Source organism: Ochotona curzoniae, unplaced genomic scaffold (assembly GCF_017591425.1).
Source record: "Ochotona curzoniae isolate NIBS_2020 unplaced genomic scaffold, NIBS_Ocur_1.0 scaffold_2453, whole genome shotgun sequence".
NCBI classification, from domain to species: Eukaryota; Metazoa; Chordata; class Mammalia; order Lagomorpha; family Ochotonidae; genus Ochotona; species Ochotona curzoniae.
This window is the reverse complement of record NW_024467094.1, coordinates 12,351,887-12,369,093: the sequence shown is the minus strand read 5'-3', so window position 1 is coordinate 12,369,093 and position 17,207 is coordinate 12,351,887. Positions and strand designations below refer to the sequence as shown.

The window sequence follows — 17,207 nt, the reverse complement described above, 5'->3', positions numbered from 1 at the left end:
CACCGACAGCTTGGGGTTTATCACACTGAGGCAGCTGCGAGGGTGGCAGAGGCTCCCAGGCAGCCCAGCCCAGGACCATGCTGGGAGCTGGGTCGTAGGGCTGACTGCCCTTGCCTCAGATGCTTCCAAGCGTGATGAGACGCAGCACACACAAGTCTGTTGTCAGAGCTCTGCGGAATGTCCCGCACGCTGCTAAGCCCAGGACAGGCAAGAGCCAGAACTCAACACACGCCATGGGCATCCGGCACTGGCTACACCCACAGGAAGGTGTCACACTCCCATACAGATATACACTGGAATGCTGCATCTGAATTCTGACCAAGTGGGCAGCTACAAGGCACAACAGGGGAAGAAAAAGGGCAGCAAAGCACAGTACAGCAAAAATGAAGGCGACCCATGGTCAAACAGCAGCCAGAATGACCACCCTACGAGGCAGAGCCAACCTTCAGTGACTCCCCCTCTCCTCCAAAGCACTGGGAGGAGCAGCCCAGGTGGCAAAGCCCAAGTCTGAAAGGCTGGCTGGCTTTCCTGCCTGTGACACACAGAGTGAGCTACTGCCGTCAGAGGAAAAACGTGTGATCAAGTCAAAAGCAGCCAAAAAATCCCACAGGACAGGGAGTGGGACAGAGGCCCCCAGCGTCTGAGTCCAGAGCTGCTGTGATGCCACTAGGACCACCAGGGCAGGCCCTGCCCATGTGTGTCCCTGAGCTGGGCCTAATCCCATGGTCACAACAGGCCTGCCCAGGAGCCTTTCTTGAGAGAGAGGCCTAGGGGGCTGGGTTTGGAATTCCTGTGCACCCTAAAAAGCAGATGAGCTGGCCCTGACCACACGACAGTCCCGCGCAAGGACGGCCTGGCACTGCCACACCTCACAGGAATCCTGTCCAGTGTCCAGGCTCCTGGCATCACTTCTGGGGATGGTGCAATTTGAAAATAAACCAGCCTTTCAAATTGTAACATAAATATCTATATTTTAAGAAGGACAACATAACAACATTAACAGGCTGCTGTGCCCTGCCCAGGTTCGAGCCGTAGGCTGTGGGGCACTTGGAAACAGCAGGGCTTCCCTGGTGTGTATTAGCAAGTGGCCACCTGTGTGCCCACAGCAGGGGCCAGGGCAGAGCCAGTATGGAGCTCGGATCCCACGAGTCCCCACCGTCCCTGGTCTGCTGGAGTCCAGGAGTGGCTGTGGACGGAGCTTCTTCCACAGCTGGGGCCAGCAGCAGTGTAGCAGCTCTCTCATGAGGCCAACGCCACAAGCGCCCGCAGACGTCTCTGGCTGGCAATGGTGCAGGCCTGGGCAGTCTTCTCAAGGGCAGCGACTCTCACCGCAGGTAGTAATCGATTGCAGCTGAGAAAGCGGCGAATCCTCCACAGCCGATGGCGCCCGCCTTCAGGCCGGCTGCAAAGCAAACACAAACAGCGTCTCCAGGTGACGGAGGCGATGACTCCGGAGCACACCAGCTCTCCTGGCCACGGCTCTGGCCGCTCAGAGCAGCAGTGCCCACGGCCTGAGCCTGTGTGTTTAACTGAGTGCTCATGTAGCTCCTCTCATGACGAAGAATTAGTGTTTCCAGTCATGGGGAAACAGCTCTCCCAGGCAGGAAATGGGTTACAAGAACAGCCCTTACAAGCCAGTGGAAGCATGCGGCCCCTGCCCCGTGTGTTTATGAAATAAATTCCTGGGGAGGTGATCAAAGTGGGCCAGGGGAGGGGGGCAGGGAGCCAAGGAGATGGCTGCTGCCTAGCAAAGTGACAGCAGAGCACGCCGCCTCACCGGGAGGGGATTTTGCTCTGGGTGGGCTGCAGCAGGGGAAGTGGAGACCGGCCCCGGGGACAGATCTGGTCCTGGGGAAGCGGGGTCCCCGAGGCCCTACCCACAGGGCCGAGCGGCAGGGTCTGGCTCGTCTCTTGTTTATAGCTGATTCGGTCATGTACAGACTATCTGTATTCTGTTCTCAAGGAGTAGAAATTTGAGCATCCTTAACTACACAAAGACATTACTGTTAGATTTATCTACAAAACTAAAATGTATAACAACATAGACCTGTCAGGAAAAACACCCAGACACCTGAGTGCCCGGAGCTGACAAGGCAGGGCCTGCCCAGGTGCAGAGGGGTCTCCTGGGGTGAGGGTGCCCAGCTCTGCTTCCAGATGACCCTGAGACCAACACGCTCCAAGGACTGCAGCCATGAGCAGGCCTCCCACACGCCCAACGCACAGTGCTTCTCCCCAGGAGACTCCCGGCTACACGGGAGACACCAACGGTCACCCCCAAAAGGGGTGGCACCACAGCCAGGGGACAGGGGTAGTGATGCCACACAGTGCCCAGCTCCAGGAAGGGGCATGCCGGTGCCAGGCAGTGTGGTGCTACCTACTTCACTCCTCAGACAGCAACGCAGTCGGTGTCCCTGGCACAATGGCGCGTTTGGAAACGGTGACACCAGTGTGCTGCCCCAGGCCACCCAGGAAAGCTCCTCCGAGAGCTGCTCACTGACCTCTGAAGCCAATGGCTCCCCCGGTGATGCAGCCACTGATGACGCTGTTCTTCCAGTCCGATTTTCCTCGGTACTAGGGGTAGAAAAGTGCTGGTTAGAGCCAAGGACATGGGGAGGACATAAGATGACGCAAGGTGCCCACTCAATCCCACCCCAAACAAAACCTCATCTTTCCAGAAAGCAGGTCCCAAAAATTGAATGTGTTACTAAGTGCTTCCTGCAGGTGGCACCAGAGTGCCGAGAGGGTGACCATTGCTGGAGAGGGAAATTGTTTATTCACTGGTTTTCTGTTTAAGTTTCATGTTTAGAATCACACCTTTTTAGCTTGTAAAAAGTAGGGGCCAGTCAGCAGCCCTCATGGGCACTGGCTAAACCTGAGGCTACTTCATTTTCAATCCTGCTCCCTGCTAATGGCCTGGGAAAGAAAGCAGAAGATGGCTCTCAAGAATTTGAGCTCCTACAGCTCACCTGGGAGACCCAGAGGAAGCTTCTGGATCCTGGCCATGGCCTGGTCTAGCACTGGCCATTGCAGCCACTTGGGTTCTAGTGGATGGAAGCTTTGTGTCTGACTTTGATTTTCAAGTAAATAAACAAATCTTTATTTTTTTTTTTTTAAAGTAGAGTAATGCAAGCCTATTATACATAAACACACAAAAAGCTTCCATCAGTTAGCATGGACGTTGTGGTGTAGCCACTCAGGCCGTCACACTGGGACCCCAGTCAGAGTTCCTGGGATCAAGTCCTGCATCTACTCCCAACCCAGCTTTCTCTTAATGTCCCTGGGAAGCAGCAGACAATGGCTCGTATCATGGAGTTCCTGCCACCCACACGGAGGAGCCAGATGGATGGGCCCTCACTGCTCTCAGCCTGGCCTCGCCCTGGCCAGCACAGTGGAAGGTGAGTCAGTAGATTGCAGATCTCTCTGCCTTTCAAAATAAATGTTTTTATTCAAGTTCGTGTGAGGGACCATTTCATGGAAGTTCAAGCCACCAAGTACCTGACATTTCTGATCTGCTTTCTTTTGAAACAATTATTAGTTCCTGGCTGACTCAAAGCCCTGTAACAGCCAGGCCAAAACCCGGAGCCTGGCACTCGATCCTGGCACTCTCATGAGGGACAGGGACCAACCACCTGGGCCAGTACCAGCTGCCTCCCAGGGGCTGGAGCCACGAGCAGGGCTGGGTTCCCACTGGAGCTCTCCTCCGTGGGACATGGCCATCCCACCCTGTGTGCTGAGCCCGACACAGCGGAACAGATACCTACAGATTCTACCAAACACTCCGTGCACGAAAACATGGCTCCCACGATGGCAAAGTTCTTGGCGTAGGACACCCCTCGCTGCCCCATGTCTTTCAGAACCTCCTTGGCGGTCGGTGTGCGGTAAGGATCCTTGGGGTCGAAGCCCACGTTGGTGTCAATGCCAGCGGTGAACACGCCAAACGCACCTCCCAAGATGAATCCTGCAAACAAACACGGAGACCACATCCAGGGCCCTGGACACTTGGTGCATGTCTACCATGAGGTGAGTGACGTAGTCCAGTCAGGCCCAACACGAGCAACCTCTAGTGCATGCCTGCTGCAGGAAGTCTCCCTTGGATTCAGCCTTCCTTTCCAAATTTGTGTCTCCCTTTTCATATTCTACCCTGAGACACATTCATTATTCTTTCAAATGGTAACAATGCTCATTTAAAAAAATCAGGTCTAGCCTGAAACACCAGATCCCATATGGGCACCAGTTCAAGTCCCGGCTACTCCACTTCCTATCTAGCTCCCTGCTTGTAGCCTGGGAACGCTGTGGCAGGGGCTCCAGTATATGGGCCTCTGCCATGCCAGTGTTCCAGGCTTTGGGCTCCTGGCTCAGTGGTAGCAGCCCTTTGGGGAGTGAACCAGCAGATGGAAGACCTCTCTCCCTCTTTCTCTGTAACTGCCTGGATGAATATCTTCTTTTTTTTTAGATTTTATTTATTTTTATTGGAAAGTCAGATATACAGAGAGGAGGAGAGACAGAGAGGAAGATCTTCTGTCCGATGATTCACTCCCCAAGTGAGCACGGCTGATGCTATGCCGATCTGAAGCCAGGATTCAGGAACTTCCTCTGGGTCTCCCACATGGGTGCAGGGTCCCAAAGCTTTTTGGGCTGTCCTTGACTGCTTTCCCAAGACAGAAGCAGGGAGCTGGATGGGAAGTGGAGCTGCTGGCATTAAAACCGGCAGCCTTATGGGATCCCAGCACGTTCAAGGTGAGGACTTTAGCTGCTAGGCTACTGGGCTGAGCCCTGGATGAGCATCTTAAGGCAAGCTCAAATCCTCCACAGCACCAGGCAAATGCATTTTCCTTCCCATCCAGCTGCACCATCCCCATCCTACTGGATCCAACAGTTCCAGTGTAACCTCTTCTGTGGTCCTCCCCTAAGTCAAAAATCTCCTTTTTCTCCACAGGTATTCACTTCTTAAAGGTCTTAACTCCATGAGACTTAACACTCATGTAGAGACGAGACCCACCAATCCTGCACGTGAGGCACTGGCCATCGTCCAGCCTCATAACGTTAAAGGACAGACATCACACCAGGCCGAGTACTGCAGTCCGGTCCCTCCAGGAGTCCTGCCTCTCCACAAGCTTCCTCTGAAGCTTCCTGTCTCAGCAACACGTTGTTGGATTCAAACTTCAACAGGATAAAGAAGGAAGTCACCCATTCGATGGCCCCATTGGCACAGTCCTGACCTGTCTCTCCCGCTTCCCACGGGGGCAGAGCGTGTGGTGCCCAGGGTCACGGGGCATGGGCAGGAAGGCTGCTGCCCAGCCTTAGGCGCCCCAGCCCTCACCTCCCAACCCTCAGGCCCCCAGCCCTCAGTCCCCCAGCCCTCACCTCCCAGCCCTCACCTCCCAGCCCTCGATACCCCCAGCCCTCACCTCCCAGCCCTCAGGCCCCCAGCCCTCACCTCCCAGCCCTCACCTCCCAACCCTCAGTCCCCCCAGCCCTCAGTCCCCCAGCCCTCACCTCCCAGCCCTCGATCCCCCAGCCCTCAGGCCCCCAACCCTCAGTCCCCCCAGCCCTCAGTCCCCCAGCCCTCACCTCCCAGCCCTCGATCCCCGAGCCCTCACCTCCCAGCCCTCGATCCCCCAGCCCTCAGGCCCCCAGCCCTCACCTCCCAGCCCTCAGGCCCCCAACCCTCGGTCCCCGAGCCCTCACCTCCCACGCAGGCCAGCGCCGCCTTGAAGGCGCAGCTTTCCATCGCCTTCTCCATCATCTTCTGCTCCTCACTCTTGACCGGGCTCGGGATCCCGCCCAGGCTCCCGGGCTCCAGGAGCCGGGGCTGCCGCTTGTCACCCACCAGATACTGCAGAAGGAGGCTGTACTGCAGCGGAGCCTCGCCGGGCGCCGCAGCCTCGGGGGCAGGATGCCCGGCACGGGGGCCGGCCGCCGCCATGACAGCAGCGGCCCCGGAACCCGGAGCGGATTCCACCGGCTTCGCGAAGGGCCCCGAGGGGCGAGCAGCTGTGCCGCGCCGGCAGATTCGTCACGGAAGCGAGCGTCGTGCTGTGAGAACCTGCCCAGAGAGCGATCCCGTTTCCCAAGAATCCGGCTTGTGAGGTATTCCCGGTGGCAGACAAGCAAGATTCCGCTTCTTCACCACAAAGTTCCCTCTTTTTTTTTTTTTTTTTTGCGGGGGGTTGGGGTGCAGGGGTCGGGTAGTGAGCTACAACGTGGTGTGCTCCGGGATTTGTAGTTCTAAGTCGAACATCGACTACATTTCCCAGGAAGCCTTGCGCGTGTTCCGGTCCCTGCGCTTTGGAATGCGGGACTGGCGGGAGAGGAGCTGCAGAGCGCGTAGTAGCCGGCAGGAGGCGCTCGCGCACTACCGCTGCTCTTCCCGCTTCCGATGGGAAGCGCGGCCTGAGTGGTGTGTCCGCTAATGGAGACTTTGAGGAGCCAGAACCGAGGCATGAAAGAGTGGTGCTGGCTCTGAAGTGGAGATGGATCCACGGATCCATCCAGGCCTCGCTGGCGGAGGCAGGACTTCTGGCTAGCCAAGTTTCTCTTGGACTGAACCAATGCAAGTGTTTTTTTCTGGCGTACAGACTGCACTTCATGAAGGTAACCCGTGAGGTCCTGAACTCTGCCTTTTGGGGCTGTGCTTTTCCCCGTATCAACTGTTCTTTTGGGTCTTTCAACTGAGAAAAATGGCAGCAGACGGGACTGCTGGTCAATGGAGCTGCCTCTTTTGGGACCCAGAGTCTGTCTGTCTGTCTTTGTTTCATTTTTCCATTTTAACTTTTTTTTTTTCTTATTGGAAATGCAGATTTACAGAGAGAAGGAGAGACACAGAGATCCTCCACACACTGGTACACTGCCCAGGTGGTTACAACAGCTGAAGCTGAGCTGATCCAGAGCTTGCTGGTCTCCGTCATGGGTGCAGGGGCCCCGACACTGCCTGCATCCCCACAGCTTCCCAGGCTCCGCATTGGCAGGAGTTGCAGCCGGCTAGCCAGCCCAGGTACTTTAGCAGAGGACTCCTAAATCTATTCTCAGTCAGACCTTTCTTCTTAAGATGTATGCATGTATTTATTTGAAAGGCAGAATTACGCAGAATGAGGAAGAGATAGAGAGGCAAAAGAAACAAAACAGACTTTCCTAGAAGAGGACAGAAAAAGCAGAGGAGCTAATGTGATCGTGAATAAATATGACCGCACTTTATAGGGAGAAAATTCAAAGGCCTCCCAAAGCCTCCCCGGGCAGCAGCTGAGATTCTAAATCTTGGAGATAACACGGAAGAGGAACCTGCAGATTGATGGCCTAGCAGATAGAAAGTGGCCTCCTCCAACCTCTGGCCAGAACGTTCCAAACCAAGGAGTAATTATGACGTGCACCGTAAGCTCCCTGAAAAGGGGGGTTTCCTGGAAGTGTGCTGGGGTGACTAGCATGCCCAGGGCCAGCTGAGCCCTCTCATCTCAGGCAGCCCAGGATCTGAGCGCCACAGCGCCGCATGTATGTGTAACCTGGTGTTGCTAAGGGATAAGGTTTGTGTTTCTTCATTCTGATCCATTCAACCTTGCCACCTGGCTGAGGCCACTCCTTCCTGTCTGAAATCTTCCTCCCACACTATCTGTCCCACTCTAGGAAGTGAGTTCAGGGGGTGCGTTCCCGCTTTTTTTTTTTTTTTTTTGGTTTTGTTTTTAGACTCCTTTGCAGCTGGGGACTAGGCGCTGGCTTCATGGGTGAACTTAGGCTAAGCCAAGTTGACATGAAAGTGCACCCTTGGGTCACTTCTAGCAGGGTCCTCCAGCAGGTCCCTCAGGACTCACGTTCCTGTTTGTAGGCAAGTATCTTCACCTGCTAAAGAGCCTGGAGTGAACTAGCGGATGGAAGGTCTCTCTCCATCTCTTCCCCTCTCTGTCACTCTGCCTTTCAGAGAAATAAGTGAGAAATGAACATGGCGCTGGCGTGCGGGATGATGAGGTGGGGATGGGGAAGGCAGCCCTCACCAGTGCCCAAGCCATGCCGATGCTCCGACACTTGCTGGCTTCCACAACTCCGAGCCAGATCAGCCTTTCCACGGTCTGCGGTGTGCAGGCACAGCTCGGAAAGCCAACGGGCAACACAGCATCACCAGCTGAAGGAATCAGCTGGAGGACCTGCTCTCCTCACTTGGAGGCCGAGCGAGGCTGTAAGAAAACCTCACACCTCCACCGTGGCTCTACCCTTACCCAAAGGGACCTTGGCCTGAGGTGGGCTCTCTAAAGCAGAGGAGACAGACTCCCCGCATCCCAGGAGGCAAGGGGAGGCTGGGCTCAGGGCACGTCCCCAATTCAGGCTCCCCATTGAGGACCGGGTACCTGTGACAGGGTGAGAGGTTCCGGTGCAGGCATGGGTGGGAGCTGCCCTGGATAAGAATATTGCTCATAGCTGGTCTTGGGGTTTCTGCTGGGTGGCCAGCACTGCCTGTGGTCTCAGCCTCCTTGACATCTAGTTTCCTGCACCCCGAGTGTGGCCTGCCAGCCCAGCCCCTGCCACTCTATGAGCTTGCATGGTTTCTCTGTACATGGAGCCAGTTGGCCTTCAGGCCCGCTGCCTGACTCTCTCACCAAGCAGGGCTAGACCAGAGCCAGGAACCAGGAGCTTCATCCGGGTCTCCCACGAGGGTGGCAGGGCCCCTGATATTTGGGCCATCATTTGCTCATTTACAGGGAATTGGATCGGAAATAGAGCAGCCAGGATATGAACCTGTGCCCACCCATATGGGCAGCTGGCATCGCAGCCGGCACTTTAGCGTGCTATGCCACAACACCAGCCTTTCCAGAAAGATCTTTCAGTGCACAAACGCAATCATGTTCCCTGTTCCGAACCTTCCTCCGTGCCATGATAAAATCAAACCTCAATGTGTTGCTTTTACAACTTGTGCCCAGAGACACGTGCTCCCATACAAACTCAGTGCTGTCTGGAACATTTCCACTCCTACTAGTCTATTTTTCGACTTTTCTGTTTTTAGATCCAAAAGCAATGGCTCCAACTCATATGCAGTGCTTTCTGTTCTTTACTGTTTGGGACTGAGTTTGGATTTACATGTTTTTATTTTAAATGTTTTTACTTCTAATTATGCTACAAATTTATTTATTAACACTTGTATGTTTAAAAACTGTACTTGGGGCCCAGTACAGTGGCCTAGTGGCTAAAATCCTCACCTTGCATGCGCTGGGATCCCATATGGGCACCGGTTCTAATCCTGGTAACCCTAACTCCCATCCAGCTCCCTGCTTGAGGCCTGGGAAAGCCCAAACCCTTGGGGCCCTGCACCCATGCGGGAGACCTGGAAGAGGCTCCAGGATCCTGGTTTTGAATTGGCTCAGCTCCAGCAGTTGCGGTCACTTGGGGAGTGAAACATCAGACAGAAGATCTTCCTCTCTGTCTCTCCTCCTCTCTATATATCTGACTTTGCGATTAAAAAAATAAATAAATCTTTAAAAGGAAAAAAAATTGTATTTGATTGACTAACTGTGGCCAGGGTTGGACCAGACCGGGAGCCAGGATCGGCACCCAGGTCTTTCACATGGGTGGCAGGGACCCAAGGCCTTGAGCCGTTCCTGCTGCTTCCCAGGGCGTGCCTTAGCAGAGAGCTGAGATGGGGAATTGGAAGCTGGTGTTGAACTCTGGCTCTCTGATCCTGCATGTGTCTCTCACTGCTGGGTCAGATCCCTGCCCCCAGAAGAGGGCGTCTTTATGGGATACAGTATGATATCCCAAGACAGAGCGTGTGTCATTTGTTCTAGTCGTCACTGTTTGACCTCTCACCTATCCTAGGCCTGTGGAGAACGAAGGTTCTATTCCTTTTCCAGCGAGAGGCCCTCCTGTGCTTGCCTGCTGCTGGGGGCAGGGGAGCAGGGTGGTCTCAGCACAGTCCAGAGCGGATTTCCTCCACGTGGTGACTGCGTGGGGCTTTGTTTACTCAGTCACACCCAGCAGCCCTGGTTGTTTACCCTCCCTCCTGCCGCTATGGCTCTGCTACCCAGTGCTCCGGGGAGTTTGGCAACTGCTGGGGTGTTGCCTGGGTGTCACCTGGGGTGTCGCCGCCTGGGGTGTCGTGGGCCTTCAGCCCTGGCTTGACTCCCGTGAGCCTTTGGTTCTATCTGCACGGCCGATGGTCTGGTTGACGACCAGGACGAGGACAGTCGGAGAGCCGCAGAAACGGAAATGGGCGTTCCTAGTCTTCCAACAGCATGCTTTCCGCAAGGAAATCTGAAAAGAGGAGGCCAGACTTGCCGTTCTTTGAGAGAATCGTGAAAAGAACAACAGTGGCCACCTCCCCAAGGGGCCCGAAAGGCCAGCATCACACCTGTGCTGTTCCTGGCACAGCCAGTGCCCTCCCTGCCACCTTCCTCCCGGCTCAGCATGGCTTCTTCCAGGCTGCTCACCACTCTGGCACACCAGCTCCCCTGTCAGAGGATCTGCTACACAAGACCAAGTTCTTTTTTTTTTTTTTAAGATTGATTTTATTTTTATCACAAAGTCAGATATACAGAGAAGAGGAAGATCTTCTGTCTGATGGTTCACTCCCCAAGTGACCGCAAAGGCTGGTGCTGTCCCAATCTGAAGCCATCAGCCAGGAACTTCCTCTGGGTCTCCTACGCGGGTACAGGGTCGGAGTCCCAAGGCTTTGGGCCGTCCTTGACTGCTTTCCCAAGACACAAGCAGGGAGCTGGATGGGAGTTGGGGCTGCCGGGATTAGAACTGGCACCCATATGGGATCCCAGCACATTCAAGGCAAGGACTTTAGCTGCTAGGCCACTGTGCTGGGACCAAGACCAAGTTCTTAAACAGGAAAAGGTGAAAACGGATATGAGATCAGTGCCATGACCTGCAGGCGCGGTCTTTTCCAGCACCCTGCTCATCACGTGCACTCCGCGTTTTGAATCTGCTTTGATTCAGATTTTGTTGAATCTGTTATTTCTTGAGCCAGGTGGATTTACAAGACGTTCACCAGCAAAATGTTGCTTTTCTTACTAATCTTGGTTAACCAGTTCCATTTGTGTGGGCAAGACTTTTTTTTGTTTCTCATTCATTCCATGCTTTGCTGCACATTAAATATTTCTTTTTCCACGTACAGCATAGGATTCGTTAACGGACTTCTTATTCAAAAATTCAAAACTGATTTTTTATATGAGAATACCATCCATATTTTTCTCACATCTATTCTTAGCCTTTCGGCTCCCTTCCCCAAGCACCCTGTCGCTGTGTCTTAAATGCCTTGCCAGCTCTATTTCATGCATATACAAGCATTGTATTTGCATGCGGATATGTATTTTGCTTCACTTAAAGAAGTGCCAAGCAGGGGGCCACCTACAACAGTGGCATCCCACAGCAGCCACAGAAACCCCCCTAACCCCCCATTCTCTGCTTCTGCTCTGGCTCCCTGCAGGTGCACCTGGGAAGCCAGGAAAGCAGCAGCAAGAGGCACAAGTGCTTGGGTGGAGCTCCTGGCTCCTGGCCTCAGCCTGGTGTTGCAGTCAATTGGAGAGTGAGCCAGCCAATACAAGGTAACTCTTTCTCTCACTGCCTTTCAATTATTGTTTTGTTTTGTTTTTGAGTTACAAGGGGTAGCTTAGTCTGTCCTACCTAGTCAACACCTTACTATCTCCAGTACTGTGTCTTGGAGGTATTATTCCTCAGTGTTTATGGTGTTCATTTTATGGGCAACTTGCCTGGCCCACAGGGAACCCAGAGAGTTGGAGGCAGCGTACCTTTGACTCTGTTCTGGCCCACGTGCTGAGTGACCTGAAAAGGCTGCGCGGCAGGCCCCAGCTGCTGTGCCACCGGGGCCGCATGATCAGTGCTTGGCAGACAGCGGTGCTGTTGGGAGCACTGAGAGGCGGCTAGAGGGAAATCGTAGTGCAGGCCCTCGGGTTCTAGACCAAAACCCTTCTTTCTTCTGTGGCTAACTGCCCTCCTTTTTTCTTTTTTTAAAAAAGATTTATTTATTTATTATTGGAAAGTCAGATATATAGAGAGGAGGAGAGACAGAGAGGAAGATCTTCTGTCCGATGATTCACTCCCCAAGTGAGGGCAACGGCTGAAGCTATGCCGATCCAAAGCCAGGATCCAGGAACTTCCTCTAAGTATACCACACGGGTGCAGGGTCCCAAAGCTTTGGGCCGTCCTCGACTGCTTTCCCAGGCCACAAGCAGGGAGCTGGATGGGAAGTGGAGCAGCCGGGATTAGAACCGGTGCCCATATGGGATCCCAGCGAGTTCAAAGCGAGGACTTTAGCCACTAGGCTACGCCGCCAGGCCCTGCCTTCCTTTTAAGAAGCTGTGATGGTGGTGGTAGGGGTCCAGCATAGTGGTTTAGCATACCAATTCTCCACCTGCAGCGCCAGCATCCTATATGGGCACCAGTCTAAGTCCCTGTTGCTCCACTTCCAAAGCCAAGGGTCAACCCTGGATGTTGTGGCCATCTCGGGAGAGAACCAGCAGATGGAAGACTGCTCTCTCTGTCTGTGAAATCCTATAAAAAGGAAGCCAGCAGCCCTTGGTCTCAGTAGAGACTGACGCTTAAACATGGGTACCGTGTCTCTGACCTCTTGTGAAATGAGCGTTGTCTGACCCGCCAAGTCAGGAAGGTAGGAACACACTCAGAGCATCCTTGCCTGATAGATTTGCTGGATGCACTGACATTCAGGTGAACTGGAGGAGGTCCAGGAGGACTGTGTCCAGCTCCAGGGACCAACCGGCATCCTATGCAAGGTCACCAAGCAGGCCCTGGAGGCAGAAGGAAGGCATTGATGTGTTCCCCTGCTCCTGCTGTACCGTCTCCTCGCTCCCTGCGGCACCTCTCATCAGCTGTGTGGGAGTGGGCACTGGCCTTCTCCCACGTTCCGAGTCAGAGGCCAGCTAGGATTCACCTCGTTGGCTGACCCGGCACTCAGACTTCCAGATTCTGACTCAGAGGGTTCTGTCGGCTCCTCCTGGGTCTCCTGCTGGAGACCCAACTGCACATTTTGAGGCTTCTCAGCCTTCTGGGTCACACGAGTTGGTTGCTTTTGATAAAGCGTCTATCTCTGGCTGTTTCTTTGCAGTCCTGGGAGGAATACAGTATACACAGAAACCTCTCAGACTGTTCTCCGATTGATGCTCGGGTTAGGATTGGCTTATCCACAGTGACAGAGCTAGGCCCTTCCCAGTTTTGCCGTGCTTTTCTAATTTCACTAGGACAGCAGTAGTTATCTGTGCACACATGTTGTGTGTGTGTACAGCTGTAGCTGAAGATCAAGGACTACAATTTACACATATTTTTGAATTTTTAAAAAGATTTATTTATTTGGAAGAAGGAGAGAGAGAGATCCTCCATTTGCTGGTTTACTCCCCAAATGACTACAGTAGCCAGTACTGGGCCAGACTAAAACCAGGAGCCTTATCCGGCTCTCATGTGTGTGTGTGCATGGACTCAAACACTTGAGCCTTCCTCTGCTGCTTTCCCAGACCATTGAACAGGAGGCTGGATCAGAAGTGGAGCAGCTGGAACAGGGACTGAGATGTTGGCATCACAGGCAGTAGCTTTGCTGGCTATGCCGTGACCAAAGTCCCTGATTATGAATCTTAAAAGTGACCAGTTGGGCCAGCATTGTGATGGAGCAGATGAAGCTGCTGCCTGCAACACTGGTATTCCATATAGGCAAGGGTATGAATCTTGGCTGATCCAGCTCCCTGTTAATGGCCCTGGAAGAATAGCTGCAGATAGTCCAGGTACTTGAGTCCCTGCACCCACCCAGGAGACCCAGGCGAAGCTCCTGGCTGTGTCCTGATTGCAGCCACTGGGGGAGTGAACCAGTGGAGGGAAGATGTCTCTCTCTCCCTTTCTCTCTGTAACTCTGACTTTCAAATGAATACAACTTTCTTTTTAAAGCAACACACTTTTATTTTTGTGTTTTATAATCCCTGTGTGATATATCCTAGCTTGCCACTTCTCTGAAGAAAACTGTAATGTGAACATTCATACATTGTCAGGCAAATTGTGGCTCTTAAATGCATATTTTAAACCGTCAGTCCTTTGGGGAGCATCGTTAGCTAAATACCAGTAGGAGAATGTATGTGCATCTCTTACGCTATGTAAGCGGACACAGTGATTCCCACAGTGCCAGTGGGTATCGGCTGCGATTCACAGGAAGCCAGAGGGGTCTCCTCGGGTTTCTTCCGGTAATGAATACCCCCTAGAATTAGGATTCTGACTCATTTCCATCAGCGATCCCCTTTCCACACCCCTTTGGCAGACAGCTGCAGTATTTGGCGGCTAACCAAGGCCTGCTGCACTAACAATTCTCTAAGTTTTATTTATATTTCATGTGCAGTATGTTCAAACTCTCACTTTCCCAGGTGCCAGATGCTGGTTTGGACACACTCCAGTGGAAAGTGCTTTCCTGTAAAATAAGGAAAGTGAAATGCCCGAACATACCACTGCCTTACAGCAGCACTCAGCATCCTCAGGTCCTCCAGTAATGCACTCACTATATTCCCAACTTCTCCATCACACAGAGCCCCTCTATACTCACCCCCATGCCATGTGTGTTGGGGGGTGGGGCTTGGGCTTCCACATGACACGTAGACTGATGTACATGTCTTTAAAACTCCTATTTATTTCTCTATGAAGCAGAGACAGCGGAAGAAAGAAAAGCATGCCCTCCGAGCCATCGGTTTACTCCCCAGATAGGTGCCGCTCAGGAGCCGGAGCGGAGAAGGAACCAGCACGGTGCCCACCCCCTTTTCCTGTTCTTTCCTGTGCGTCCCAAATCATTAAGGTCAAGACACTTCTTTCCTGCATGCCTTCCATGGTGTCCGTATGGGTGCTTTTAATTTTTTTTTAAGATTTATTCATTTTTATTGGAAAGTCAGATATACAGAGAGGAGGAGAGTTAGAGAAGAAGATCTTTCGTCTGATGATTCACTCCCCAGGTGACTGCCAACAGCTGGTTCTGCACTGATCTGAAGCCAGGAGCCAGGAACTTCCTCCAGGTCTCCCATGCTGGTACAGGGTCCCAAGGATTTGGGCCATCCTGGACTGCTTTCCCAGCCCACAGGCAGGGAGCTAGATGGGAAGTGGAACTGTCGGGACCAGAACCAGTGTCCATATGGGATCCTGGTGCGTTGAAGATGAGGACTTTAGCTGCTAGGCCACCGCGCTGGGCCCATGTCCTTTTAATTTATTGTTTCACTTGGAATGCAGTGCTGCCTAGTTCTGACTCTCATCCCTATCCCAGTGCCCAGCTTCCTGCTAGTATCTACCCTGGGGAACAGAGATGATGGGTCACCCCCTGGGGTCCACACGGCTCAGGTGGCGTCCCTGTCAGCCCAGCCCAGCCCAGCACAGCCAAGCCCTAGCTGTTGGTGGGCTTTGAGGGATGAACTAGTGGGATAGGAGGTCTTTTTGTCCTTCTATCTGCCTTTCACAAAGCAACCCATGTAAGTAATGGTCATGCAAGTAAATAAGGTTAAAAAGAAAATTAAAATAAAATGCATTTAAAGAGAAATATGCCTCGCCCACATACCTACCTGAGGATTTTTCAAATATGATCTGGATAAGAAGATAAGGCATTGTAACCCATAAACATACAGTATTGGATTTTTTTTAAAGAAGATTTTGAGAGATATGAAAATTAAACCACTTGATATATGTTAATAGATTCAAAATTATTTCACTAGAAAATGATGCTTTCCCTGTGTTTTGTGACTATGCGGTGTCTGCAGTGGCACGGGATTTGACATGACGCTCTAGAGAATTAGAGTGGAGTTTGACTTTGTTCCAAGGTGGGCATCCAGCATCTTGGGGCTGCTGCTCAGGGCACCCGCACTCCGCGCAGAGTGTCTGGGTTCATGTCCCAGTGGGTAGGGAGTTATCCTAGAAGTTAAGACAGTCCTGACCCTCCCCGCCACAGCTTCCTGCTCACGTGCACCAGGGGAAGCAGCAAGGACGGCTCAAGGACTCGGGGCCCTGCCACCCACATGGGAGACCCAGGCTGAGTTCCTTGGCCTAGCTCTTGTTGTGGTGGGCATGTGGGGAGTGAACCAATTACTTGGACATTTTTCTGTCTCTAAAATAAATTTTAAAATATTTTGAGTAGTCCTCAATCCAATCCTCTTGGTGAGCTGAGCAGGATTAAGTGATTACTGGGAAAAAGGATATAATTTATAGAGATGGCCAAGCCACTGTTGGCTTCCATTTCCACATCTTTCGTTGATTTTATTGATATGAAAAACTGTACAATTTCTTGTTCTACCCCAGAAAAACGGATAATCCTAAGCATGAATGTTCGCATTTGTGCCAAGAATTTGAAGTTTAGGGGAACTTGTGTGAGGGTCCTGGGAAGTGCACGTGTGTGTGTGTGTGTGTGTGTGTGTGTGTTTAGTGTAAGGCTGTTGCATCTGCTCGGCCCAGCAAGGGTCAGCTTCCATGCTTGGCGCACTGGTAGATCTAGTTTTCTTTCTCGCTCTTTCCACAAGATGGCGGTAGATGTCCAAGAGATAATTCCCCAAGCAGCAATAGGGACTGGGACCTGGCTGGGTTTGGGGTTTTTTTGTTTGTTTTAAGATTTATTTTATTTTTATGGCTAAGTCAGATATACAGAGAGGAGGAGAGACAGAGGAAGATCCTCCGTCCAACAGTTCACTCCCCAAGTGGCCACAATGGCCGGAGCTTAGCTGATCCAAAGCCAGGAGCCAGGAACTTCTTCCGGGTCTCCCACGCAGGTGCAGGGTCCCAAGGCTTTGGGCCGTCCTCGACTGCTTTGCCAGGCCACAGGCAGGGAGCTGGATGGGAAGTGGAGCTGCTGATATCAGAACCGGCACCCATATGGGATCCCAGCGTGTTCAAGGCTAGGACTTGAGTCGCTAAGCCACGCTGCTGGGCCCTTTTTGCTTGTTTCCTTGCTTTCACCCGCCTTTGATCTCTGAGCCGGTCCACACTGACTTTGGGTGGGCATTCATTTGTTTTTGCCACAGACCACATCTGCGATGTGCTCCCTAAACATTGCCTGCATTTTGACACTCACACTTACCTAGCCTTTTGCTCAGTTACCAACAAACTTGGCACATGCATTGGAGCTGAGTTGCAAGAACAGCTCCTACGCATGCAGAGCTGCCACACATGTGTCACCCCAGTTTGCAGAGACGGGAACAGTTCTATATGATGGAGACAAGCTTCTTGTGTCCTGGAGTCCTGTGCCGTTA

General features: G+C 52.7%; 1 protein-coding gene across 1 annotated transcript; it reads right to left on the bottom strand.

Annotated features, from left to right (window-relative positions):
• Positions 1 to 1,191: 1,191 nt before the first annotated feature.
• TIMM22 (translocase of inner mitochondrial membrane 22) lies at positions 1,192 to 5,941 on the bottom strand. Its single transcript, XM_041000723.1, has 4 exons — positions 5,689 to 5,941; positions 3,762 to 3,958; positions 2,499 to 2,571; positions 1,192 to 1,402 (listed from the first exon to the last, which is right to left on the bottom strand). Exons 1-4 carry the CDS (start codon positions 5,924 to 5,926, stop codon positions 1,326 to 1,328), a joined length of 585 nt encoding a protein of 194 aa, XP_040856657.1. The 5' UTR covers positions 5,927 to 5,941; the 3' UTR covers positions 1,192 to 1,325.
• Positions 5,942 to 17,207: the final 11,266 nt, after the last annotated feature.

What these genes read in the sequence shown, in the direction of transcription:
- TIMM22 (XM_041000723.1), bottom strand. Translation starts at nt 5,926, where the DNA reads ATGGCGGCGGCCGGCCCCCGTGCCGGGCATCCTGCCCCCGAGGCTGCG. An exon ending in GGCGCTGGCCTGCGTGGGAG is followed by an intron (nt 3,959 to 5,688) that starts GTGAGGGCTCGG and finishes GTTTGTTTGCAG; the next exon opens with GATTCATCTTGGGAGGTGCG. An exon ending in GGGAGCCATTGGCTTCAGAG is followed by an intron (nt 1,403 to 2,498) that starts GTCAGTGAGCAG and finishes TTTGCTTTGCAG; the next exon opens with CCGGCCTGAAGGCGGGCGCC.